This window comes from Pan paniscus, chromosome 10 (genome assembly GCF_029289425.2).
Source record: "Pan paniscus chromosome 10, NHGRI_mPanPan1-v2.0_pri, whole genome shotgun sequence".
NCBI classification, from domain to species: Eukaryota; Metazoa; Chordata; class Mammalia; order Primates; family Hominidae; genus Pan; species Pan paniscus.
This window is the reverse complement of record NC_073259.2, coordinates 120,532,848-120,560,424: the sequence shown is the minus strand read 5'-3', so window position 1 is coordinate 120,560,424 and position 27,577 is coordinate 120,532,848. Positions and strand designations below refer to the sequence as shown.

The 27,577-nt window shown below is 42.5% G+C and overlaps 1 protein-coding gene across 4 annotated transcripts in view; it reads right to left on the bottom strand.

Moving 5' to 3' along the window:
* PTPN11 (protein tyrosine phosphatase non-receptor type 11) overlaps positions 1-27,577 on the bottom strand; it is a 91,157-nt gene that overhangs the window by 41,506 nt on the left and 22,074 nt on the right. For 2 of the 4 annotated variants that reach the window (XM_034934559.3, XM_034934561.3), the window contains exons 2-6: positions 22,102-22,224; positions 17,983-18,177; positions 15,106-15,298; positions 13,805-13,921; positions 12,429-12,542 (exon numbers count right to left, since the gene is read on the bottom strand). In XM_034934559.3, coding sequence (XP_034790450.1) covers positions 12,429-12,542; positions 13,805-13,921; positions 15,106-15,298; positions 17,983-18,177; positions 22,102-22,224 — 742 coding nt within the window. The remainder of the gene's footprint in view (positions 1-12,428; positions 12,543-13,804; positions 13,922-15,105; positions 15,299-17,982; positions 18,178-22,101; positions 22,225-27,577) is intronic. The other 2 variants (XM_034934560.3, XM_034934562.3) reach the window with 1 other exon arrangement.

Here is a 27,577-nt window from a genome sequence, read left to right as displayed (position 1 = left end):
GCAGAAGATGCCATCCATCTAGAGTGAGACTGAAAATACAAACAATTCAGAAGTTGTGACTTTCCATGCTCTGCCCACAGAGGCTACCAAATGCTAAGGGCGCTTCCTCCCCAGCACCAGGCTTATGGTTCTAAGCTCCAGAAAAGTATCAAATAAACCCTGCCCTCGAGGAGAATACATTCCTGTCAGGGTTTATCTTCCACAACCTCCCTCCCACCAGCAGTCCCTAGGGCACAAAAGCTGCTAATGACCTGTCAAGCTGAATGTCACCGCATCTCCATCCTTCTCCACTGGACTTGGCAGGGATGCTAAAGAGGAGGCTTGGGGCAGGCAGCAAAAAGGATAATGTAAAGCAGGGACACAGGCTGCCAGATATCCCATTTTCCCAAATAATACATCCAAAGGGTTTGCACCAAACTGTGAACTCTCAAAAAGGACCAGAGGCTAGTTACAGACACCTGACTGCAGGAGTCTAAACAGATCTAGAGCCAAAAAAACTGCATAAAACTATTAAATTTAATGATATGGTTTGGATGTCTGTCCCCTCCAATCTCAAGTTGAAATATGACCTCCAGTGTTGGAGGTGGGGCCTAAAGGAAGGTGGTGGATCCTTCATGAATGTTTTGGTGCCATCCTCACAGTGAGTTCTCGCTCTAAGTTCACGTGCCATCTGGTTGTTTAAAACAGTGTGGTGGCCATGCGCAGTGGCTCATGCCTGTAATCCCAGCACTTTGGGAGGCCGAGGCGGGCGGATTACTTGAGATCAGGAGTCCGAGACCAGCCTGGCCAACATGGTGAAACCCCGTCTCTGCTAAAAATACAAAAATCAGCTGGGCATTGTGATGCGCGCCTGTAGTCCCAACTACTCAGGAGGCTGAGGCAGGAGAATTGCTTGAACCTGGGAGGCAGAGGCTGCAGTGAGCTGAGATCACGCCACTGCACTCCAGGCTGGGCAAAAGAGTGAGACACTGTCTCAAATTAAAATAAAATTAAAAAAAGAGCGTGGCTCCCACCCCACCCTTGCCACCACTCCAGCCATGTGATCGTCTGCCCTCCTTTTGCCTTCCACTATGACCGGAAGCTTCCTGAGGCCCTCACCAGAAGCAGATGCTGGAGCCATGCTTGTACAGCCTTCAGAACCATGAGCCAATTAAACCTCTTGTCTTTATAAATTACCTAGACTCAGATATTCCTTTAGAGCAGTGCAAAACGGCCTAACACATCTAATAAACTATTAAAAGGTATCCACAGAAAGTCAATGTCCTGATCCATGTTGTACATGTGAGTACCCAACGGCACTACTGACTGTGAGTACCCAACGGCACTACTCCACTACTGTGGAGGAGTTAAGTTTTCATTGTCTCCCTTATGTAAATGTAAGACCAACCTTTACATTTATGGCCACTGAACATTCCTGCTTCCCAGTCCAGACCCCTGCCAACCTAAATGCCAGGAGCAGCAGCCCAGTGACTGCAATGACCAAAATAGACCCCAGAGGCTTCCAAAGCCCTTGGATTGAAAACCACTGGACCTAGCTCTTGACTAGAATTTCATGAATGAAAGTGGAGGAAAAGGACCAAGGAGAGAGGCAGACAGAAAATAAACTGGCTGAGCCAGGCATCCCCAGGCACCATGACGACGCCCTAATGACCATTTCGCCTGCACTGCTCTGAGCAACAGAGCCAAAATACCTAGGGAAGAAAAATAATGACACTCACCATTACGGCCAGACCAACCTGTATAGTTACTTTACTTATTTTTTTTCTTTCTTAAATTTTTTATATTTTAAATTCTTGGCCTACCAAGCACAGAGATTACTTTTTAAGACAAAGATACGGCTGGGGGCCATGGCTCACACCTGTAATCCTAGCACTTTGGGAGGCTGAGGCGGGAGGATCACCTGAGGTCAGGAGTTTGAGATCAGCCTGGCCAATATGGTGAAACCCCGTCTCTACTAAAAATACAAAAATTAGCCCGAGGTCTGGCTCTGTTGCCCAGGCTGATCTCAAATTCCTCCCACTTCAGCCTCCCAAAATGCTGGGATTGTAGGCATGAGCCACTGCACCTGGCCTTTTCAACTTCTCTCTTTTACATTTCCCATCCATTCTAATTGTACTGGCCTGTGTGCAGATTGTGCAACAAGGTAAACAAACCCCCACTTCAGGGCCTTTGCACTTGCTGTTCCCTCTACCTAGAATGTTCTCCCTGAGGTTATATGCATGGTTGGCTCCATTATTTCCTTCAGAGCTTTGTTCAAATGCCACCTTATCAAAGAGACCTAAATAGTAAAGGCCTATCAAAACACCCTTTTTATCTTACACTAGTTTGTTTTCTCTGTAGCACTTATCACCATCTCACAGATTGAATATTGAACTGTTTCTTTGTTTACTGCCTGTCTCTCCCACTTGACTGTACACTCCATAAAGATAAAGACTGATTTGTTCACTGCTCCATCCCCAAAACCTAGAATAGAACCAGACATACAGTCGGTGTTCAATCAATATTTGCTGAATGAAGGAAGGAATAAGTCACTGCAACCAGAAGTGTCTATAGTTTTTGGCAGATATTTTTGGGATATCTGCCCAACTCACTACAACCCTCATCACTGAAAACTATTTCTCCCCAAAGGTGTCCACAGCAGACACTTTTGTTCCACATGTTCATGTCCTTGACATTGTTCTTTGGACTAGAGATGGATGGCATCCGAGTCAATGAGAATCTCTGAGACTTTGGTACAAGGCCTGAAAGTTGCTAGTTTCAATATCTGAAAGGGGCTAGAAGTAGGGTTTGTAAGTCAAGAAGCAGAAAAATCTACTGAAGGAAAAAGAATGAAGCAGGTGTATGGAGAGCAAGGATACTGGATACAGAGGGGAGTTAGAGGAGGAAGATGAATGGAAAGAAGAAAGCCCGAGAGACAGTCCATCCACAACCTGGGTCCCACGGTGCCTTGCAGTCGGTTGCAATGTCCAGTCTCAGCCCACAGTACCCCCTGGCAGCTCAGGCCTATAGGACTCAACAGGGAGCAGCAGGCACAGAGAGAGGGCAAAAACCTTTTTTTTTTTTTTTGTGATACACTCAGGCTGGAGTGCAGTGGCACAATCTCAGCTCACTGCAACCTCTGCCTCCCAGGTTTAAGCAATTCTCCCTGCCTTAGCCTCCCTAGTAGCTGGTATTACAGGCACCCACCACCACACCCAGCTAATTTTTTGTATTTTTTAGTAGAGACGGGGTTTCACCATGTTGGCCAGGCTGGTCTTGAACTCCTAACCTCAGGTAATCCAGCTGCCTCAGCCTCCCAAATTGCTGGGATTACAGGTGTGAGCCACCATGCCCGGCCCAAACACCTTTTCAATACAACCATGCAATATGCACCTCGCCACAATGCACAGGGCCGATTCAAGTGTACAATAACACACACATTGCAGGCACAAAATTACAGAATTATAACCGGCCTTTTCATTTAGTTAGTGTCATTCTCATTTGAGCAGAACTGAACTTTATTTCAACAAATCTAAAAATATTATCCATCTCTTTACATTCTTGAGCAGAGATACTGCAGGAAGTGAGAGATATTTACACAGATCACAAATGGGCAATCTGTTGGACACAGTGGCGTGTGCCTGTAATTCCAGCCTCTCAGGAGGATCACTTGAGCCCAGGAGTTCAAGGCTGCAGTGCACTACAACAGTGCCTGTAAAGAGCCACTGCACTCCAGCCTGGGCAAGATAGTGAGACCCCATCTCTTTAAAAAAATTAATAACTGGCCAGGCACAGTGGCTCACACCTGTAATCCCAACACTTTCAGAGACCAAGGCAGGAAGATCACTTAAGGTCAGGAGTTTGAGATCAGCCTGGCCAACATGGAGAAATCCCATCCCTACTAAAAATACAAAAAAATTAGCTGAGAGTGGTGGTACGTGCCTGTAATCCCAGCTACCTGGGTGGCTGAGGCACAAAAATCACTTGAACCCGGGAGGTGGAGGTTGCAGTGAGCTATCACACCTCTGCACTCCAGCCTGGGTGACAGAGTGAGACTCCATCTCAAAAATAATAATAACTAATAAAAATTAAAATAAAAAAGAAACAGGCAATCTGTAGGGAAAAAAAAAAATCAAAGACTTGGGTTTGCAATGTCTAGATCACACAACATATCCTACAAGAAAATCATCAACCTGAATTTATTTCAGCAGCAAAGGAGAAAATAACCAAAGAGCTTCACAAGAGACTTCACATTTTAAAGTGCATCAAAGGCAAAAGTAACGTCTTCTGGATAGTGATACCTGAAATGATGTGTAGAATTTTACAAAACACCAGGAGACAGGCATAGAGACAAATCAGAGTTAAATTACCAATAGCATTGCAATTTAGAGCTCTGGTTTGTTTTAAAGACTATCAGAGCACACTGTAAGAAGAAAGTGATCCCAAATTTATCACCTGCCAGGAAACAACTAAGGTACAATCACTAAAATGATAATGCCTTGCTATTGTGGATCAAACTTTAGCTTCAGAGGATTTAGATTATGAGTATCTGCTTCCAAGTTCCTAATTTTTTCAATAATGGCTTATTCTGTTTTCAGCCTTATTTCCCTGGTTCCAACCTCAAAGGGCAATTTTTTAAAACAGACTGAATTTGAGAAGCAGGTATATAGGAGATCTAGAAAGCAAGCCATCAGCTATTTAGATATAGCTTCAGTTTCCATGAAACGTTAATGCCCTAATTTAGTGCACAACAATTTTACCACCTCAGTCTGACCTCTGTGGAGAGCCTGTAGAGTACAGATGTGATCTCGTTATTTTCCACTTCCTCTTAAAGTCAACTCAATTTTTCCCTTTTGTTGTTAATAATGTATAAAAGATGACCACAATTTGAGATGTGACAGTGTAAAATCACCAGGTCAGCATTTAGAAGCAACCATCTTTTTCCATGGCCAGAAGAGTCAGGCTAAGAGTTCCTTCTAAACTCACATCTTGACCCCACCAATGGAATTTGCAAAAAATACCCCATTGCCACACAAGCTCTTTGTGAAAGTCTGACTTTGTTCCTAAGCTTTGTTCTAAGTGAACCTAGTGTTAAAGAAGCTACCATGGTACCAGATAACCTGTAATGTTTTTGTTTTAAAGAAACTAATTTTTGCCAAGTGTGGTGGCTTACACTTTAGGAAGCCAAGGCAGGAGGATCACTTGAGCCTGGGAGTTTGAGACCAGCCTGGGCAACATAGCAAGACCCTGTCTCTTTTTTTTTTTTCTTCTCTTTTTACTTTGTGTATCTATTATTTTAAATAATTTTAAAATGTTAAAAAAATTTATTTTAAAAAATGCTGTAATTTTTAAGTTCGCAGTCATTTACACAAATGATCAACTCAGCTATCATTTGTAAAGGAAGTATAAGATTCTTTTGACTCTAGATTACAAAATAGCTCACTATTTTTTACATTTAACCAAAATTTTAATTAAAACAAGTAGCTTGCAAATGTTATGCTAAAAGGTTAAAGCATGCTAACCAAAGTCATGTATAATAAAAGTTATAGATGAATAATAACCACCATTTTTTAAATACAGAACATAAAAAATGTTAATATTACCAGTAGTCAGCAAAAGTAAAGCAGGATGCATACACAAGGCTATTCACTGTAATCCTCTCTGTGATACATTTGGAAACTACCCAAATGCCCATCAATAGGTTGAATAAACTATGGTACAAGTACACAGTGGATTACTATACAGTAAAAAAAGAATGAAGACTATCTCTAGACACTATTATGGATATCCAGGATGTCCAGGATATTTAAAAAAGCAAGGTTAGAAAAAAGTATGTAAAGTTATGCTACTGTTTAAGAAAAAGTGGGATATGGGAATATCTTCTTATATTTTTGAAATATAATGATAAACCATAACTTTTTATACTATGGCTAAAACATAGGAAAGGACAAGGATAGAAGGTAGACTTCTTTGAATACACTTTGTTTTTTCAATTTGACTATCAAAGCCAATATTTGTGTAATTATAAATAAAACTTAACAGAAAGAAATTTTTTTAATGAAACAAATAAACTAACCATATACCCAGTTAGCATATAGCCACACAGAGAGAAGGACGATTACAAATGAGTCTAAGGCACAGGAAGTTTTTTCATTTTTTTTTTTAAAAACAGGGTCCCTGCTCTGTCACCCTAGAGTACAGTGTCACAATCGTATCTCACTGCAGCTTCAAACTCCTGGGCTTAAGCCTACTCTCGCCACAGCCTCTCAATAGCTGGGACTATAGGGACATGCCACCATGTCTGGTTAATTTTTAATTTTCTTTTGTAGAGACAGGGTCTCACTATATTGCCCCAGCTGGTCTCAAACTCCTGAGGTCCAGCGATCCTCCCTTCTTGGCCTCCCAAAGTACTGGGATTATAGGCGTGAGCCACTGTGCCCAGCAGAATACAGTAACTTGACTACACATCTCTGAAGGATTTTTTTGAAAAGTGCAAAAAAAATTAAACTGTTTTCAGTAATCATATTATTGGGAAGTCATTATTCTAAGATTGTTGTTTGTAATGTGGGATAAAACAAATGAATAATCTTATTATGGCTTCAAGAAGTAGGATTTTTGGCATTAGAGAAAGGAGATACATGGGTAAGATCAATGAGGTTAGTAAAAATCCTGAAACCCTGAGTTTGATTTGGAAGTATCAATTGAACCCATAACAGATTTCAAATCAGGAAAAAAAAACCTGACCAGGCTCATTGGCTCTTGCCTGTAGTACACCTATAATCCCAGCACACTGGGAGGCTGAGGCAGGAGGATCACTTGAGCTCTGCAGTTCGAGACCATCCTGAGCAACATAATACGACCACATCTCTACTAAAAATAAAAATAAAAACATTAGCTGGGCATGGTGGTATGTGCCTGTAGTCCCAGCTACTCAGGAGGCTGAGGTAGAAAGATTGCTTGAGCCCAGACATTCAAGACCAGCCTGGGAAATAAAGTGAGACTTCATCTCTACAAAAAAATCAAAAAATTAGCCAGGCATGGTGGCATGCACCTGTGGTCCCAACTACACAGGAAACTGAGGCAGGAGGATCACCTCAGCCCAAGAGTTCGCAACTGTGTGTGTGCGCCACTGCACACCAGCCTGAGCAACACAGTGAGACCTACCTCAAAAAAAAAAAAAAAAGAAAAAGAAAAGAAAACTGCTTAGTAAGAAGGAAAAAAATCAACCCTCGGCGATGAAAAGCTTTTTATAGAAATATGCCAACCTAACAAATGAAGAAGAATGATAAAATTACAATATCACTACCATATAGTCCCTTATGAATTAATGGATCTAAGTAATAATGATCAGGAGCTGCTAAGAAAATCAGAGAAGAAACAACAGGACATAAACACCTCCTGATACACCACCATACATGCTATCTTGCCAAAGAAAACTTGTATCCAATGAAGTCTCTAGATATATCAACTTACAAGAAATATAAGGGATGGATACATGCTTAAGTCCACCACAGAGAGGCATTCAGCAAAATTCAGACTATAAGTAACTCTCAGGACAAATGATCTGCTTTCTTCAACAGCAGAAAAGACAGGGAGAGGGGGAAGGAAGACAGAAAAAGAGAGATGGAAGGGGCATCAAAGTATTCTAAGAGACTTAAGATTGTTTTGTTTTGTTTCGTTTTGAGATGGAGCCTCACTCTGTCTCTAGGCTGGAGTGCAGTGGCGCGATCTCGGCTCACTGCAACTGCCACCTTCTGGGTTCAAGCGATTCTCCTGCCTCAGCCTCCCGAGTAGCTGGGACTACAGGCACGCACTACCACGCCCAGCTAATTTTTGTATTTTTAGTAGAGACCGGGTTTCACCATGTTGGCCAGGATGGTCTCGATCTCTTGACCTCGTGATCCGCCCACCTCAGCCTCCCAAAGTGCTGGAATGACAGCCGTGTGCCACCACGCCCAGACTTCAGATTTTTACAACAGAAATATTATGAGACTTAGCCAACCACAGTGTGTGAAGCTTATCTGAAAAATGATTGAACAAAATATTTTTAAATTATAAGACAATTGGTATAATATGAACAATGTTGGGTTATGTGATGCATTTTTAAGGATTCCACAAATATTGAAATATTTATAAATAAAAAATATGATGTCAGGGATAATTGATAAAGCTGATAATGGCATATCAGGATCCTTTATATGAATCTGTTTTATACACATTTGAAATTTTTTCATAATCAAGGTGGAAGAAAGCACTCCCAATTCAAACAAATTGCTGCTGGGCACAGTGGCTCATGCCTATAATCCCAGCACTTTGGGAGGCCAAGGTGGGTGGATCACCTGAGGTCGGAAGTTTGAGACCAACCTGTCCAACATGGTGAAACCCCACCTCTACTAAAAATACAAAAACTAGCCAGGTGAGGTGGTGGGCACCTGTAGTCCCAGCTACTCAGGAGGCTGAGGCAAGAGAATCAGTTGAGCCCAGGAGGTGGAGGTTGCAGTGAGCTGAGAATGCACCATTGCACTCCAGCCTGGGCAACAGAGTGAGATCCATCTAAAAAGAAAAAAACACAAATTGCAAGTGTGTGTGTGTGTGTGTGTGTGTGTGTGTAGCAATCAGGAAAATGTGACTGATATGTGTTAATATTAAGGAAATACTGTTAATAGTTTTAGATATGATAATGCTATTCAGGTTATAATTTTTTGAAATAAAATAGTTACAGACGAAATGATGTGTTAAGATTTGCTTCAAGGCCGGGAACAGTGGCTCACACCTACAATCCCAGCACTTTGGGAGGCCAAGTCAGGCGGATCACCTGAGGTCAGGAGTTTGAGACCAGCATGGCCAACATAGTGAAAACCCTGTCCCTACTAAAAATACAAAAATTAGCTGGGCATGGTGGTACACACCTGTAATCCCAGTTACTCAGGAGGCTGAGGCACAAGAATCACTTGAACCCAGGAGGCGGAGGTTGTAGTGAGCCAAGATCAAGCCACAGCACTCCAGCTTGGGGGACAGAGTGAGACTCCATCTCAAAAACAAAAAACAAAACAAAACAAACTCTATCTCAAAAAAAAAAAAAAGTATTTGCTTCAAGACAAGTCAGGGCTGGGGAAGTGAGTGGGGCAGAGTCGAAAAAGATTGGCCATATTATCAACAGTTGTTAATGCTGGGTGTCAGGTATACTGCTATAACTATCCCATTCTCTCTACTTTTGCATATAATAGAAATTTTCCACACTAAAAAGTTTTGGAACAATCGGCTTTCCATTCACTTTTGATGAGCGGTTTCTAAAACTTCTGTATCTTCCCATCTTACCTCATGAGGCTTTATGAAGGTGAAATGAAGTGAAAGTAATGAAATGAATAACTGCTGAAATGCTGCCTTTTATTATTTAGGCAGGCAGGGGACAAGGAAGGCAACAGTGAGGCTGAGATTTCAAAATTCTGTCTCATTATGTTTATCATCAATTTTTTTTTTCTTTTGGGACAGGTTCTGGCTCTGTTGCTCAGGCTGGAGAGCAGTGACGTGATCTCAGCTCACTGCAGCCTCAATCTCCCAGGCTGGAGCAATCCTCCCACCTCAACCCCCAGAGTAGCTGGGACTGTGGGTGCGCACCACCACACCCAGCTACTTTTTGTATTTTTTGTAGAGACGGGGTTTTACCATGTTGCCCAGCCTGGTCTCAAACTCCTGGAATCAAGTGAGCTGCCTGCCTCACCCTCTAAAAGTGCTGAGATTACAGGAGTAGCCACTACGCCCAGCCTATCATCACTTTTTCACTGATGCTTTTCATCACTGTTTTCCTTCTCTCAACTAAAAGCTCCCTTTAAAGGCAGTAACCCTGTCTGTCTTGTTCACTAGTGTCTTCAGAGCCTAACGCGAAGCCTGGGATGAGGGAATAAACTCAAATTCAAGTCTCTGTTCAGCAATGTTGAGCAAGGACTGAGAATGTTCTATTCCACACTCCTCCCCACTGCTGGAATTCAATCAATATCTGTGGTATGGGCCGGGCACAGTGGCTCACACCTGTAATCCCAACACTTTGAGAGGCCAAGACAGGAGAATTGTTTGAGCTCAGAAGTTCAAGACCAACCTGAGTAACACAGTGAGACCCCATATCTACAAAAAATGAAAAATTAGCCAGCTATGGTGGTGCACACCTGTAGTACCAGCTACTCAGGAGGCTGAGGTGGGAGGATGGCGTGAGCCCAGAAGTTGGACGCTGCAGTGAGCTATGATTGCACCACTGTACTCCAGTATGGCAGCAAAGTGAGACTCTGTCTCAGGAGGAAAAAAAACAAAACAAAACAAAACAAAAACTGTGGTATGAAGGTTGAATAATTTACTTAACCTCCCTTAGGCCCCTCAGCTGGAAAATGGGAAATCATATCTATCTCAGCAAGTTGTTCAGACATACTCTGGCTAAAAGGACTTTATTTGCCCAGTATTCACTTATTCATTCAATCCACAAATATTTATAAATTGTAGTCCTCAAAAAGCATAGAATAATCATTCCCATAAAACAGAACAGGAAAATAAAATGATGTAAACATGAGTTAAATGTAAATCTCATTCAACAAACATTTATGGAGTTTCTTCTGTGTACTAGGCACCGTGCTACATGCTGGGGACAACTGCAAAGGTAAATATGCCAGAATCCTTGTTTTTGAAGTTTTCTGTCAAATGGATGAGGAGAAAATGAAAGAGATCACATTGTCAATGGGTAAGTGATATAGAAGAGTGCAATGGGAACACAGCACATTCCCATCAGGGACATTCTCCAACCCAAGTTAGTTTCAGGAAAGAGATCAGTTCACTTAAAGTCAGGAAACAACAGATGCTGGAGAAGATGTGGAGAAATAGGAATGCTTTTACACTGTTGGTGGGAGTGTAAATTAGTTGAACCATTGTGGAAAACAGTGTGGTGACTCCTCAAGGATCTAGAACCAGAAATACCATTTGACCCAGCAATCCCATTACTGGGTATATACCCAAAGGATTATAAATCATTCTACTATAAAGACATATGCACACGTATGTTTATTGCAGCACTATTTACAATAGCAAAGACTTGGAACCAACCCAAATGCCCATCAATGATAGACCGGATAAAGAAAATGTGGCACATACACACCATGGAATACTATGCAGCCATAAAAAAAGAATGAGTTCATGTCCTTTGCAGGGTCATGGATGAAGCTGGAAACAATCATTCTCAGCAAACTAACACAGGAACAGAAAACCAAACAATGAGAACACATGGACACAGGGAGGGGAACATCACACACACTGTCTGGGGATGGGGGCAAACTCCTGGATTCAAGTGGTCCACCTGCCTCACCTTCTCAAAGTGCTGAGATTACAGGAGTGAGCCACCACGCCCAGCCTATCATCACTTTTTCACTGATGCATTAAAGGGGAGGGAGAGCATTAGGACAAACACCTAATGCATGCAGGGCTTAAAACCTAGATGATGGGTTAATGTGTGCAGCAAACCATGATGGCACATGTATACCTATGTACAAACCTGCACGTTCTGCACATATATCCCAGAACTTAAAGTATAATCAACAAAAATAATTTAAAAAAAAAAGAAATCAGTTCACTTAACTTACCAGAGTTATCAATTTGAACTCTGAAATTAAAGCCACCACATTTGGCACGTCAAAGCTGGAGGATCACTTGAGCCCAAGAGTTCAAGACCAGCCTGGGCAACACTGCAAAACCCCATCTCTACAAAAAAATACAAAAATTAGATGGGCATGGTATCGTGTGCCTGTAGTCCCAGCTACTCGGGAAGCTTAAGTAGGAGGATCACTTGAGCCCAAGAGTTCAAGACCAGCCTGGGCAACACTGCAAAACCTCATCTCTATCAAAAATACAAAAATTAGCCGGGCATAGGGGCATGTGCCTATAGTCCCAGCTACTCAGTAGGCTGAGATGGGAAGATCACTTGAGCCCAGGGAGGACGGGGCTGCAGTAAACCGAGATCACGCCACTACACTCCAGCTTCGGCGACAGAGCGAGACCCTGTCTCAAAAAAAAAAAAAAGCCACCACAAGGTGTTTCTCTTTTACTCATACTCATTTGCTGCACTAAGGCTATAGATTGTTTCTAAAGACCCCAGTGCGTGCTGGAAATCTTTCGAAGAAATTAGATCCTTTTGTTTCTCTGAGATTTTGCCACCAGTCCAAACCAAAAGAGCCAAATGGAGCGGCTGGCACATCCATTGACTACTCACTGCCAACTCCCTTCCCTCAGAACACAATGCTCTTCTGTTTCGAAGAAGCCCTCTCAGCAACTTGCTCCGTGTCAATCAATGGCCGAATTAAAAAAGGACGTCAGTTTCAAGTCTCTCAGGTCCAATTCCAAACACAAGAGCAACTTCTCCTCCACTAAAAATAGGATATAACAACTCACGTAAAAACAGTTTTTTAATAACTTACCTCAAATTCTTCCCAAAAGCCTTGTTTGACTTTATCTGTGGTCTCAGCTAATTTGCTTAGTTCTCGAACTCTGCTTTCTATTTCAGCAGCATTTATACGAGTCGTGTTAAGGGGCTGATCGAGTACAGCAGTTGATGTAAAATAAAGAAAATATTACAGAAAACGGTGTTAATGCAAAAAAAAAAAAACATGTCTATGTTGATATTCATAAAGGCACGGACAGAGGGTTCATAGGACCCTGTAATTCACAATAAAAGTTTTCAAATCGTTTCACCGTGTTTTCTGTTCAGCCAGAAAATGTATCTTTCTTCAGTCTTCACATACACTTTACTCTGCTGATATAAATTCAAGCCTATTTTTCTTTATGAATAGACCACATTATTTAGAGAGATTATATCACTTTCCACTATCATAAAGGTGAAATTTGAAATAGCAACAATGCCAAAGTGAATAAGTGAGGTTACCTAAAGGTAACCAGAAGTGGATCTATAATGAAAACTTGCTTTAAAACTCTGTACAGCCTTAGGCCAGACGCAGTGGCTCATGCCTATAATCCCAGCACTTTGAGAGGCTGAGGCAGGCAGATCACTTGAGGTCAGGAGTTCAAGACCAGCCTGGCTAACATGGTGAAACCCCATCTCTACTAAAAATACAAAAATTAGCTGGGTGTAGTGGCACCACCTATAATCCCAGCTACTCAGGAGGCTGAGGCAGGAGAAGCTCTTGAACCCGGGACGCAGAGGTTGCAGTGAGTCAAGAACACGCCACTGCACTCCAGCCTGGGCGACAGAGCAAAACTCCATCTCAAAAAAAAAAAAAAAAGAACCTCTGTAATGCCTTTTACAGATAAATATGGGAATAATATAAATCTGGAATATGTTTCCAAGTACTATAGCAGGCAGTCAGTGAGTGGAATCATAATAAGAAAAGATTTAGGGCCGGGCGTGGTAGCTCACGCCTGTAATCCCAAAACTTCGGGAGGACAAGGCGGGCAGATAACCTGAGGTTGGGAATTCAAGACCAGCCAGGCCAACATGGTGAAACCCCGTCTCTATTAAAAACACAAAAACTAGCCGGGCATGGTGGTGGGCACCTGTAGTCCCAGCTACTCGGGAGGCTGAGGCAGGAGAATCGCTTGAACCCAGGAAGCAGAGGTTGTAGTGAGCCAAGATTGCAACACTGTACTCCAGACTGGGTGACAGAGTAAGACTGTCTCAAAAAAAAAAAAAAAAAAAAAAGATTTGATAGTTGAAGCTGCAATGGGTACATGGAGGCTGATGATATTATTCTGTCTACCTCTGTATGTTTGCAAAATTCTCTATTAGGATTTGTTTTAAGTTTTTAAGGAGAAAGCTTGAGCTTTCCAATCCGCTCACCTGCTTGAGTTGTAGTACTGTACCCAATGTTTCCACCATAGGATTCTTCTTATAATGTTCCACAAGATCTGTCAAAGAATCAAACCGTTCTCCTCCACCAACGTCGTATTTCAGTTCCTTTCAAGATAAACACATGACATTTATTATTTGTTACCTTTATGTTACATTAGTGTTTTCAAGCACTCTCATGTTCACTGCAGCATTATTCACAATAGCTAGTATATGGAGACAACTTAAATGTCCATCAAAAGACAGATAATAGGCTGGGTGCAGTGGCTCACGCCAGTAATTCCAGCACTTTGGGAGGCCAAGGCGGGCAGATCATTTGAGGTCAGGAGTTCGAGACCAGCCTGGCCAACATGGTAAAACCCCATATCCACTAAAAATACAAAAATTAGCCAGGCTTGGTGGTGGACACCTGTAATCCCTGCTACTCAGGAGGGTGAGGCACGAGAATCACTTGAGCCCAAGAGGCAGAGGTTGCAGTGAGCCAACTGTGCTTCAGCCTGGGAGACAGAGGGAGACTCTGTCTCAAAAAAAAGATAAATAATAAAAATGTGGTGTGTGTATACAAATATACTAAAAGTGTAAATATACTCAATATACTCAAGTATGATAAGTATAATAATATATTAAATATGCTAATATACTAATACAGTAACTATACTAATATATTAAGTATAATAAAAGCATAGACGAACTTGACTAAGTAAGCAAAGAAAATCTGACTTTGGATCAGGCACAGTAGTTCACATCTGTAATCCTAACACTTTGAGAGGTTGAAGGAGGCAGGCCTCTTGAGCGCTAGTTCAAGACCACACTGGGCAATGCGGCAAAACACCATCTCCACAAAAAATACAAACACTAGCTGGGCATGGTGGCACACACCTGTAGTCCCAGCTACTCAAGAGGCTGAGGGAAGATCAACTGAGCCCAGGGAGGTTGCACTCCAGCCTGCGTGACAGAGCAAGACCCAGTCTCAAATGAATAAACAAATGAATATTTAAAAAAAAAAAAAAAACAGAAAATCTGACTTTGAATGTAATGGTGTTTGTCCTCTTCCAGCAGAAAAATCACCCAAAGATTTGGGTCACCAGACCCAACGTGGTGAAACCCCATCTGTAGGTGATAGAGCAAGACCCTCTATCTCGAAAAATAAATAAATAAATAAATAAATAAATAAATAAATAAATAAATAAAAGACAATCTGACTTTCAACGTAATGGTGTCTGTCTTCTGTCAGCAGAAAAATCACCCAAAGATAACATCTTGCCAGACCCATTTTTCAACTGGAGATTTACCTGACAGCGAATCATAACATGGGTCACTTTAGACTTGCCGTCATTGCTCTCCCCTTTGTCATCACCAGTGCGCACAGAAAGAACAAAATCTCCAGGGTGGCTCTGGCTCTCTCGTACAAGAAAACTACCATGTTTTCCTTTTTCAGTTAATAATTTCTCTGCTTCTTTCCCAGAGAGGTGTCCATGAAACCACCTAAAGTTTTTAAAAAATAAAAAAGAATTTAGCTCTACTATGGGTTCATGTTGTTCTTTCACAAAACTACTGTATACAGTCAGCTCTCCTAAACACAATTAAAAAGTAGACACATTCCTCCAAGGGATTGATCAATCCCACCTGAGACAGAAAATCTGCATCCCATGCAGGCAGGAAAAACCACAAAGATGGTAAGAATGACCACTAAACTTCTTAAATGAGCCCACAGTCCTTTAGAGACAAATGCCCCAATCTTTCTTGTTTTTTTTTAAATCCCTCCTCTTTTAAAAATGCGATTTGCCATTCGTCCATTGCCCAATCTTAAAAGGACCAACTGTTTAATTATAGCCATTTAAAGAAGTTACAGGCCATGCATAGTGGCTTATGCCTGTAATCCCAACACTTTGGAAGGCCAAGGCAGGAAGATCACTTGAGGCCAGGAGTTCAAGACCAGTCTGGGCAACACAGTGAAATCCCCATCTTCACAAAACAATTAAAAATTAGCCTGGCATGGTGGCAACTGCCTGTAATCCCAGCTATACACGAGGCCGAGGCAGGAGGATCATTTGAGTCCAGGAGGTCGAGGCTGCAGTGCGCTATGATCATGCCACCACACTCCAGCTTGGGTGACAGAGCAAGACCCTGTCTCAAAAAAATAAAATAAAAGTCGGCCGGACGTGGTGGCTCATGCCTGTAATCCCAACACTTTGGGAGGCCGAGGCAGGTGGATCACCTGAGGTCAAGAATTCGAGACCAGCCTGACCAACATGGTGAAACCCTGTCTCTGCTAAAAATACAAAATTGGCCGGGTGTGGTGGCAAGTGCCTGTAATCCCAGCTACTCAGGAGGCTGAGGCAGGAGAATCACTTGAACCTGGGAGGCGGAGGTTGCAGTGAGCTGAGATTGCACCATTGCACTCCAGCCTGGGTGACAAGAGCGAAACTCCATCTCAAAAAAAATAAATAAATAATTTGTAAAAATAAAGTCAAAATAAAGAAGTTGTAATAAAAAGTTGTAATAGAGACGAGCACGGTGGCTCACGCCTATAATCCCAGCACTTTGAGAGGCCAAGGTGGGCAGATCACCTGAGTTCAGGAGTTTGAGACCAGCCTGGCAAACATGACAAAACCCTGTCTCTACTAAAAATACAAAAATTAACTGGGCATGGTGGCACATGCCTGTAGTCCCAGCTACTCGGGAGGCTGAGGCAAGAGAATTACTTGAATCTGGGAGGCGGAGGTTGTAGTGAGCCAAGATCGCGTCACTTGACTCCAGCCTGGGTGACAGAGTGAGACTCCATCTCAAATAAATAAATTTAAAAAAAGAAAGAAAAAGTTGTAACAGAGACAGAAAATCATTTTGAATGTTTGTCCTTGCCTTGGCATGTGAACACTCAATTAAAAAGGATCTTCATTATAAATTAATTCAAACATTCCAACCTTTTCCATATATACAACCTATACTTCAACAGCCTCCAGTGTCTTTGGACTATATCCTGGGTGATCATCTCAAACTGTATAATGCACATAAGACTTGGAGTAAAAATGAGGGATTTTGCTAAAAATATGAATTCCCAGGCTCCACAACCAGCAATATCAATACATGTAAGTCTGAATGAGGCCCAGGAATCTGCATTTTAACCAGCACATCAGACAGTCCTGATGTAGGCATCCAAAGCCATCCAAGGACAGACTTTAAGACAATACTGCTCCATGTTTTTTGGGAAGCATCTTAACATAGTTCTAATAATAAAGTGGCTTTTTCCCTCAGGATCTTGGTCAGAAAGCAAGTACTATCATGGCAGGTGGTGTTAAGGGCTCATCATCAAAAGAATAAACTTTGAGTTATTCTTCATCCATACTCAACTAAAAACAGTAAAATTTAGAAATAAACTGTACAGAGTTGGCTGACAGCCTTTTGCCTGAAGCTACGGTGGTAGCTAGAGAAACAAATTATCAGCACATAATAGCACTGACATAAAGGTATAAGCTGAAAAAATCATACCTGAAGACACAAAATATACAAACTAACTAAGAGATCCTGAATTTGCACCAAGTCAGAGAGGAGATTGGGAATGTACAAAACGAATACAATCAATAAATAAGTCAAGCCCATGCTTTCATCAGCCTAGTTCCAACACAGGGGGAAAGATCTCGAAAATAACATAATTTTCTCTAAGCAAGGTCATTCTCACATAATTGTGGTGATAACATTAAAAGAACTGATGAAAAAGCTGACCCTCTGAGCTCTCTGCTTTTCCACTTCTGAGCTTAAACTGACATCTGTTGGTGACATTGCTGAATAACTGGTCGAGAGCCACCATAGAAAACTGCTGCTATTTTGGTGTCTTCATTATCATTTGTTTTCCTCTAATAACTCTCAAAGATTATCTGCTGAAGTTCAATAAGTCTTAAAACTAATACACGTACCAAGTATATGCAGGAATGGTATGCAACCCCTATAGGATGAGTGTAAGTAACACTGATTAAAACTTTTGCAGGAAAAAGGTACTCTGAAAATAATTTGATGCTATTAGTCTCACTTTAGTAATTCTTTAAAGATTACAGCTCAAAAAACAGTCACAAGCCTTTGGAGTCAGGGAGTCATACACAGACCGTCATGCATTTCTGACACTCAGGGCACAAGGGAGCAGCAGACTTTGTGGTCACTAAAATGTTACTGACCTTTCAGAGGTAGGATCTGCACAGTTCAGAGGATATTTAAGCTCAATGACATCTCCATTCTTCTCTTTTAATTGCCCGTGATGTTCCATGTAATACTGGACCAACTCAGCCAAAGTGGCAAATTTCTCCCCTCCATACAGGTCATAGTAATCACCAGTGTTCTGAATCTTGATGTGGGTGACAGCTCCATTTCTTCTAAAATAGTCCATTGGAAAGGGAGGCAAGGGGACAAATAAAGAGTTACACCAGTAAAATCAGATCTCATCTTCCACGTCGGATTTTACCTAAGTGTTGAAAGAAACCCAAGGAACGAATTTACCTATTCCCTATAAGAAATACGATGGGTGAAATAACCACATGTCAACCAACTCAACACAAAGGTCTTTATTAGTATCTTTACCTTGCATATCTTTTTTTTTTTTTTTTTTTGAGATGGAGTTTCGCTCTTATTGCCCAGGCTGGAGTGCAATGACGTGATCTTGGTTCACCGCAACCTTCGCGGTGGATTTACATACATTATAAATCCAGGTTCAAGTGATTCTCCTACCTCAGCCTCCCAAGAAGCTGGGATTACAGGAATGTGCCACCACGCTCGGCTACTTTTGTATTTTTAGTAGAGATGAGGTTTCTCCATGTTGGTCAGGCTGGTCTGAAACTCCTAACCACAGGTGATCCACCCACCTCGGCCTCCCAAAGTGCTGGGATTACAGGCGTGAGCCACCACGCCCGGCCTACCTTGTATATCTTCTATTTTGAATGACTGGCCTATCGAATTGCATATATTAAGTGACAATAACTGTATAGCTACCAAAACACTTGTACAAAAATATTCATTGCCACTTTATTCATAATAGAAAAACATTTTGTTTTTTAATCATAAAAATGTATAAACAAATAGTGCTACATTACTATTCATACAATGGAATACTATGCATTATAAAAATTGTTGTGTTACTACTCATACAATGGAATACTATGCAGCAATTTTTTTGTTTGTTTGTTTGTTTTTGAGACAGAGTCTCACTCCATCACCCAGGCTGGAGTGCAGTGGTGCGATCTTGGCTCACCGCAAGCTCCACGTCCCGGGTTCACACCATTCTCCTGCCTCAACCTCCAAAGTAGCTGGGACTACAGGCGCCCGCCACGACGCCCAGCTAAATTTTTTTGTATTTTTAGTAGAGACGGGGTTTCACCATGTTAGCCAGGATGGTATTGGTCTCCTGACCTCATGATCCGCCGCCTGCCTTGGCCTCCCAAAGTGCTGGGATTACAGGCGTGAGCCACTGCGCCCGGCCACTATGCAGCAATTAAAAAAAAAAAAAAAAAAAGTGATGGCCAGGCATGGTGGCTCACGTCTGTAATCCCAGCACTTTGGGAGGCTGAGGTGGGAGGATCACCTGAGGTCAGCAGACCGATACCAGCCTGGCCAACATGGTGAAACCCCGTCCCTACTAAAAATACAAAAATTAGCTGGGCGTGGTGGCAGGCACCTGTAATCTCACCTACTGGGGAGGCTGAGGCAGGAGAATCGCTTGAACCCGGGAGGCGGAAGTTGCAGTCGGCCGAGATCTCGCCACTGCACTCCAGCCTGGGCAACAAGAGTGAAACTCCCACTCAAAAAAAATAAAAATAAAAATAAAAAGACACATGTAATTTTAAAGACACATGTAATGACACAGTTTCCAATACGACGTAGTGTTATCCCAAAGCACAAAACAATATATGCAAAAGGTTACTATATTCATTGAGGCATTATATATCATTTTAAAATATTAGACACAACTAAATCGCTACCTGCTGGTGACAGTATATAGAAGTTATAAAATATTCACATGATAGAATGCGATCCAGCTGATTAAAAAGATGAGAGAGATCACTAAAAGATTTAGGTAACTGAAAAAAATTACAAAGAAATATATTTAATGTTCTACTTGATGTGTAAAAATAAAAGGAAAATAGTAATAAAAATATAAATTTGCTTATTTTTATAAAAAGAAACATAGGGCCAGGCATGGTGGCTCATGCCTATAATCTCAGCACTTTGGGAGGCTGAGACAGGCAGATCCCTTGAGGCCAAGAGTTGGAGATTAGCCTGGACAACATGGTGAAACCCCATCTCTACTAAAAATACACAAATTAGCTGGGCGTGGTAGTGTACACCAGGTGCTGTAATCCCAACTACTTAGGTGGCTGAGTCATGAAAATCACTTGAACCCAGGAGGTGGAGGTTGCGGTGAGCCAAGATCACACCACTGCACTCCAGTCTGGGCAACAGAGCAAGATTGTCTCAAAAAAAAAAGAAAAAAAGAAAAAGAATGAAAGAAACACAGAAGGGTAAACAAGAAATTAATAGAAATGGCTACCTACAGAATGGAGATAGTGTGCAAGGGAGTAGGAGTAAGAATGAGATTTCTCAGGCCAGGCGCGATAGCTCATGCCTGTAACCCCAGCACTTTGGGAGGCCAAGGCAGGTGGATCACTTTAAGTCAGGAGTTCAGGACCACCCTGGCCAACATGGTAAAACCTAGTCTCTACAAAAAATACAAAAATTAACTGGGCATGGTGGTACATGCCTGTAATCCCAGCTACTCAGGAGGCTGAGGCAGGAGAACTGCTTGAACCCAGGAGGCAGAGGTTGCAGTGAGCCAAGATTGTGGCCACTGCACTCCAGCCTGGGAAAAAGAGCAAGACTTTGTCTCAAAAAAAAAAAAAAAAAAAAGGCCGGGCATGGTAGCTCATGCCTGTAATTCCAGCACTTTGGGAGGCCAAGGCAGGCAGATCACCTGAGGTCAGGAGTTTGAGACCAGCCTGGTCGACATGGTGAAACCCCATCTCTACTAAAAATACAAAAATTAGCTGGGCATGGTGGCATGCACCTGTAATCCCAGCCACTCCGGAGGCCGAGACAGGAGAACAGCTTGAACCCAGGAGGCTGAGGTTGCAGTGAGCTGAGATCACGCCATTGCACTTCAGCCTGGGCAATAAGACTGAAACTCCATCTCAAAAAAAAAAAATAGATCTTTATCAATCAGCATGGAGCTCAAAAAAAAATTTTTTAAGTTGCAAAATGATACATACATTATAAATCCATGTATGTGAATTTTTTAAACACACAAACCAACTTTATATTGTTCATACACAGTACAAGTGCAGTACAACTATAAAAACACGTTCAGGAAGAATATATGCCAACCTCTTGGTGGTTTCCTCTGGGGAAAGAGGGAGGGAAACGGGCCTGGGCAGGGAAGCAAAGGGGACCACAACTTCCTCAGTCATGTTTTACTTGTTGATAAAGGAAAGCGATCTGAAGAAACTCTTAACAAGTATTTTTCTTATTAAGAAGTCAACAAAGTCTGAGTGTGGTGGCTCATGCCTGTAATCCCAACACTTTGGGAGGCTGAGGCAGGAGGATCACTTGAGGCTAAGAGTTAAAGATCAGCCTTGGTAATACAGTGAGACCTCATCTCTACAAAAAATATTTTTTAAAAATGCTGAGCATGGTGGCACAAGCCTGGAGTCCCAGCTACCCGGGAGGCTGAGGCGGGAGGATCACTTAAGCCCAGGAGTTCAAGGCTGCTGTAAGCTGTGATCGTACCACTGCACTCCAGCCTGGGCAACAGAGCAAGAGCTTGTCTCAAAAAAAGAAGGCCAGGCATAGTGGCTCACGCCTGTAATCCTAACACTTTGGGAGGCCGAGGCAGGATTGCTTGAGGCCAGGAGTTCAAGGCCAACCTGGCCAACATTGAAAGATCCCACCTCTATTAAAAAAAAAAAAAATTGAAAAGAAATAAAATTTTTAAATAAATCAACAGGAAGGAAAAGAAAAATGCAGAAACCAGGTTCAAGATGTGTGGAACAAGTCTCAAGCACTGGAGGGCTTAAGAACTTCTATGACCTGCTCCAACTCACCTTCCATGAGGTCTCAGAGGGAGAAGAAGGGCCCTCCTTACTCCCCTTCTGCTAAATGTCCAGGAGGCCACTCCCCAAACCCTGAAGGCAGCCCAGGGCTCAGATAAGGCCTTCAAACTCGAAATGCAGGCAGCAAGCTATCCAAGCATGGTTTTACCACTTCCTACCTAGAAAACACTCTCAGGATCCTCTCTTTTCATTCCAACTTACCTAACGGAAAGTGTGAAGTCTCCAGGGTTACTTTTACTAGGCCTTGCCAAAAAACTGCCATCAACTCCTCTTGTCAACAGTAGGTTTTCTGCCTCCACACCAGTGATATTTGGGTGAAACCATCTTAAAAAGAAAGACAAAGTAAGTAATAAAAAAACAAGACACTGTCAGCACTACTTTCCACAACAACACAGCTAAGACGCATTATGAGCAAAGTAGAAAATTTTAGAAAATACAAATCAAGACCTTCCCTGTCCCTTCCCCCTCTTCTCCTTGGTCAATGCCTCCTCCCTGCCTTTCCCTTGGTAGAGACCTGGGATTCAGTAGGGGTGTCTGGGGATATGATCAGAGGGACTGGGGGCTAGGGTATTAAGACAGTGCACTGAGGGGGCCAGGCCCAAGAAAACAGACCACGTGCTCGCAAGACTGAGCACATGGAATAAAAATAAATAAACTAGAGGCAGGGCACGGTGGCTCACGCCTGTAATCCCAGCACTTTGGGAGGCCGAGGCAGGCAGATCAGCTGGGGTCGGGAGTTCCAGAGCAGCCTGACCAACATGGAGAAACCCATCTCTACTAAAAATACAAAATTAGCTGGGCATGGTGGTGCATGCCTGTAATCCCAGCTACTTGAGAAGCTGAGGCAGGAGAATCGTTTGAACCCAGGAGGCAGAGGTTGCGGTGAGCCAAGATCACACCACTGCACTCCAGCTTGGGCAACAAGAGCGAAACTCCATCTCAGAAAAAAAAAAAAAAAGAATAAATAAGCTTCTTAATAAATAAGTTACCATGTTGAGGATAGCAAGCCAGGTTTCTCACTGTTGGGGAGACACAAATATGAGAAGGGAGAAAGCCAGAATAAATCCCATGATGTTAGATTGTAATTGGAGGTATTAGTGCAAACTCTAATTTTTAATATATACATGTAAAGACAGATATGTAGATATAGAAATAGATATGTATGCTTCTGGATGGGAGCAGTGGCTCACGCCTATAATCCCAGCACTTTGGGAGGCCGAGGCGGGCAGATCACTTGAAGTCAGGAGTTCAAGACCATCCTGGCCAATGTGGTGAAACCCCATCTCTACTAAAAATACAAAAATTAGGTGGGCGTGGTGGTGGACACCTGTAATCCCAGCTACTCAGGAGGCTGAGACAGGAGAATTGCTTGAATCCAGGAGGCAGAGGTTGCAGTGAGCCATGATCGTGCCACTGCACTCCAGCCTGGGCGACAGAGCAAGACTCCATCTCAAAAAAATAATAATAATACAGAAATACATGCTTCGGTGTATGTGTATGTGCTTTTATGAATACACACACACACATATATACACACACACACACACACACACACATACACATTTCCTAGGTCTCTTCTGAAAGGGTTTGGAAGCAATGACACTCCAGTAGCAATCACACCTAACACCTCTATCTTGGTTTCTACATATCGGGTTTTCCATTCTCCAATGAAAGGAACTGGCCTCCTTGAAGAAATGGCTGATCCCAGGGTTGGGGCAGTAAAAGTAAGAAGATGAACTTGGAACATCCTATTGTGGGCCAGTAAGAGTTCCAACGAGGAGCTATGAAAAGGACACAGGAGACAAACTGCAGGATCCTCTGCTGGCCAAAGTAGGGACAATTTGTACCTCAAAATAAACAATGATAGTAACAGATTATAACCCACTGAATAAAACAGGAAATAGTTCATTCTCTTAGTTTCCTATTTTTTTAACTAATTGTTTGTTTAAAAATTGAAACATAGAGGCCAGGTGCGGTGGCTCACACCTGTAATCCCAGAATTTTGGGAGGCTGAGGCAGGCAGATCACCTGAGGTCGGGAGTTCGGGAGCAGCCTGACCAACATGGAGAAACCCATCTCTACTAAAAATACAAAATTAGCTGGGCGTGGTGGCGCGTGCCTGTAATCCCAGCTACTTGAGAGGCTGAGGCAGGAGAATCGCTTGAACCCGGGAGGCGGAGGTTGCAGTGAGCCAAGATCGTGCCACTACACTCCAGCCTGGGTGACAGAGTGAGACCTTGTCTCAAAAAAGAAAAAAAAAAAAACTTGGAAGTACCATATGATCCAGAAATTCCACTTCCAGGTATATACTCAAAGTAATTGAAAACACGGATTCAAATTGGTATTTTTCTATAACTCATATTCACAGCAGCCATTATTTGCAAAAGCCAAAAGGTGAAAGAAAACAGTGTCTATAGATGGATGAATAGACAAACATTCTAAGTGAACTAAGCCAGTCACTAAAGGACAATGCTATAGTTTGAATGCCGCTCCCCTGAGGTTGAAACTTAATCCTCAGCCAGGCACAGTGGTTCACGCCTATAATCCCAGCACTTTAGGGGGCTGTGATGGGAAGATCACTTGAGCCCAGGAGTTCAAGACCAGCCTGGGCAATATAGTGAAACTCCATCTCTACAAAAAATGCAAAAATTAGGGCCAGGCGCAGTGGCTTACACCTGTAATCCTAGCATTTTGGGAGGCCAAGGCAGGTGGATCACTTGAGCCCAGGAGTTCAAGACCAGCTTGGGCAACATGGCGAAACCCAGTCTCTACAAAAAATATAAAAATTAGCCATGCATGGTGGCGTGTGCCTATAGTCCCAGCTACTAAGGAGGCTGAGGTGGGAGGATCGCCTGAGCCCAGGAGGTCCAGGTTGCAGTGAGCCAAGATCATACCACTGCACTCCAGGCCAGGCAACAGAATAAGACCCTGTCTCAAAAAAAAAAAAAAAAAAAGACCGGGCACAGTGGCTCACACCTGTAATCCCAACAGTTTGGGAGGCCGAGGAGGGCGGATCATGAGGTCAGGAGTTCGAGACTAGTCTGACCAACATGGCAAAACCCCGTCTCTTATAAAATTCCAAAATTAGCTGGGCAAGGTGGCGCAGGCCTGCAATCCCAGTTACTCGGGAGGCTGAGGCAGGAGAATCGCTTGAACCCAGGAGACGGAGGTTGCAGTGAGCCGAGATCGCATCATTACACTCCAGCCTGGGCAACATAAGCAAAATTCCATCTCCAAAAAAAAAAAAAAAGATTCAACCATGAAGAGGAGTTTGGCGGGATGCAAAGAAATATCCAAATTAAAGGCCAGTAACAAGACTTAGCAAGTAACACAATGCATTAATGTATAACCTGGACATATAATGGACCAAAACAAACAAAATAAAAGGGAAGAGTTTTTGTTGTTGTTTTGTCTTTTGCTATAAGGATATTAGTAAAACAATTTGAAAGAGATATAAGGATTTGATGGTAGTCTTGTTATAATATACATTTGGTGATATACTGTGGTTATGTAACCAAGTGTCCTTGTATTTAAGAAATACACACTGAAGTATTTTGGAGCAATGAGACGCCATGTCTGCAACTTACCCTCAAGTGGTTCCAACAAAACTTAAATATAGAGACACATATATGTACACATGTATATATACATGTGTATTTTATATGTAGATATGTATTTTATATATAAAATACATACATATACATACAATACATACATATATGTGTAGTGTATATATAATTTATATATATATATATATAAAAAAAAGAGAGAGAGAGAGAGGAGAGAGAGTAAACATGGTACAGGTTGAGTATCCCAAATCTAAAATGCTGCAAAATCCATGGCCAGGCACGGTGGTTCACTCCTGTAATCCCAGCACTTTGGGAGGCGGAGGCAGGTGGACCACCTGAGGTCAGGAGTTCGAGACCAGCCTGGCCAACACGGTGAAACCCTGTCTCTACTAAAAATACAAAAATTAGCCGGCCATGGTGGCAAGCGCCTATAGTCCCAACTACTCAGGGGGCTGAGGCAGGAGAATCACTTGAACCCAGAACGTGAAGTTTGCAATGAGCCAAGATCGCTCACTGCACTCCAGCCTGGGTGATGGAGCAATACTCCATCTCAAAAAATAAATTAATTAAATAAATTTAAAAAGTGCCCACATGACACTCAAAGGAAATGCTCATCATAGCATTTCAGATATTTCAGATTTGAGATTTGGGGATTAGAGATGCGTAAGTATATAATAAAAATATTCCAAAATTCGAAAAAATCTGAAATCCAAAACACTTCTGGTCCCAAGCATTTTGGATAAGGGATACTCAACCTGTATAAGGTTGACTTGTAAATCTGGATGAAAAGTTAACACGAATTATTTGTACTATTTTGCAACTCTTATTTAAATTTGAAATTATTTCAAAATAAAATGTTTTTTAAAACCCACAAATGATGAAATCCATCATGAATGGCATCTGCTTCAGAGGAGTCCTCTCTAGTTACCAGCAAAAAGATATTCTTGGCCAGTTGCGGTGGCTCACGCCTGTAATCCCAGCACTTTGGGAGGCCGAGGCGGGCGGATCACAAGGTCAGGAGATTGAGACCATCCTGGCTAACACGGTGAAACCCCGTCTCTACTAAAAATGCAAAAAAATTAGCCAGGCATGGTGGCATGTGCCTGTAATTCCAGCTACTCGGGAGGCTGAGGCAGGAGAATGGCGTGAACCCGGTAGGCGGAGCTTGCAGTGAGCCCAGATCGCGCCACTGCACTCCAGCCTGGGCGACAGAGTGAGACTCCCTCTCAAAAAAAAAAAAAAAAAAGATATTCTTCATGGATTTCAAAAGTCATTGAGATTCATGGTAACAGTAACTTCTAAAGTCAAATTATCCTGGACCTTTCTAAGCTAATAGAATGCTCTGAAATGCTCAGGAATATAAGTCAATATTAAATGTAGAGTTCTAGTACTGACAATCAAGTGAACTTTTAAGAGACTTCTCCACAAATATTGACCCAATTCAAGTATCTTACAACAGTGAAGGAGACCAGGCACAGTGGCTCACACCTGTAATCCCAGCACTTTGGGAGGCCAAGGTGGGAGGATCACCTGAGGTCAGGAGTTCAAGACCAGCCTGGGCAAAATGGCAAAACCCTGTCTCTACAAAAAAATACGAACATTAGCCAGGTGTGGTGGCATATGCCTGTAGTCCCAGCTACTCAGGAGGCTAAGGTGGGAGGATTGCTTGAGTCTGGGAGGCAGAGAATGCAGTGAGCAGAGATCACACCACTGCACTCCAGCCTAGGCAATCGAGCAAGACCTTTTCTCAGATTTAAAAAAAAAAGGCTGGGCAAGGTGGCTCATGCTTGTAATCCCAGCACTTTGGGAGGCCGAGGCAGGTGGATCACCTGAGGTCGGGAGCTTAAGACCAGCCTGACCAACATGGAGAAACCCTGTCCCTACTAAAAATACAAAATCAGCCAGGCGTGGTGGCGCATGCCTGTAATCCCAGTTACTCGGGAGGCTGAGGCAGAAGAATCGCTTGAACCCGGGAAGCGGAGGTTGTGGTGAGCCAAGATCGCCACCACGACACTCTAGCCTGGGCAACAACGCAAAACTCCATCTCAAAAAAAAGAAAAGAAAAGAAAAGAAAAATCGTAAAGCTCAGATCAAAATAATGAAATATT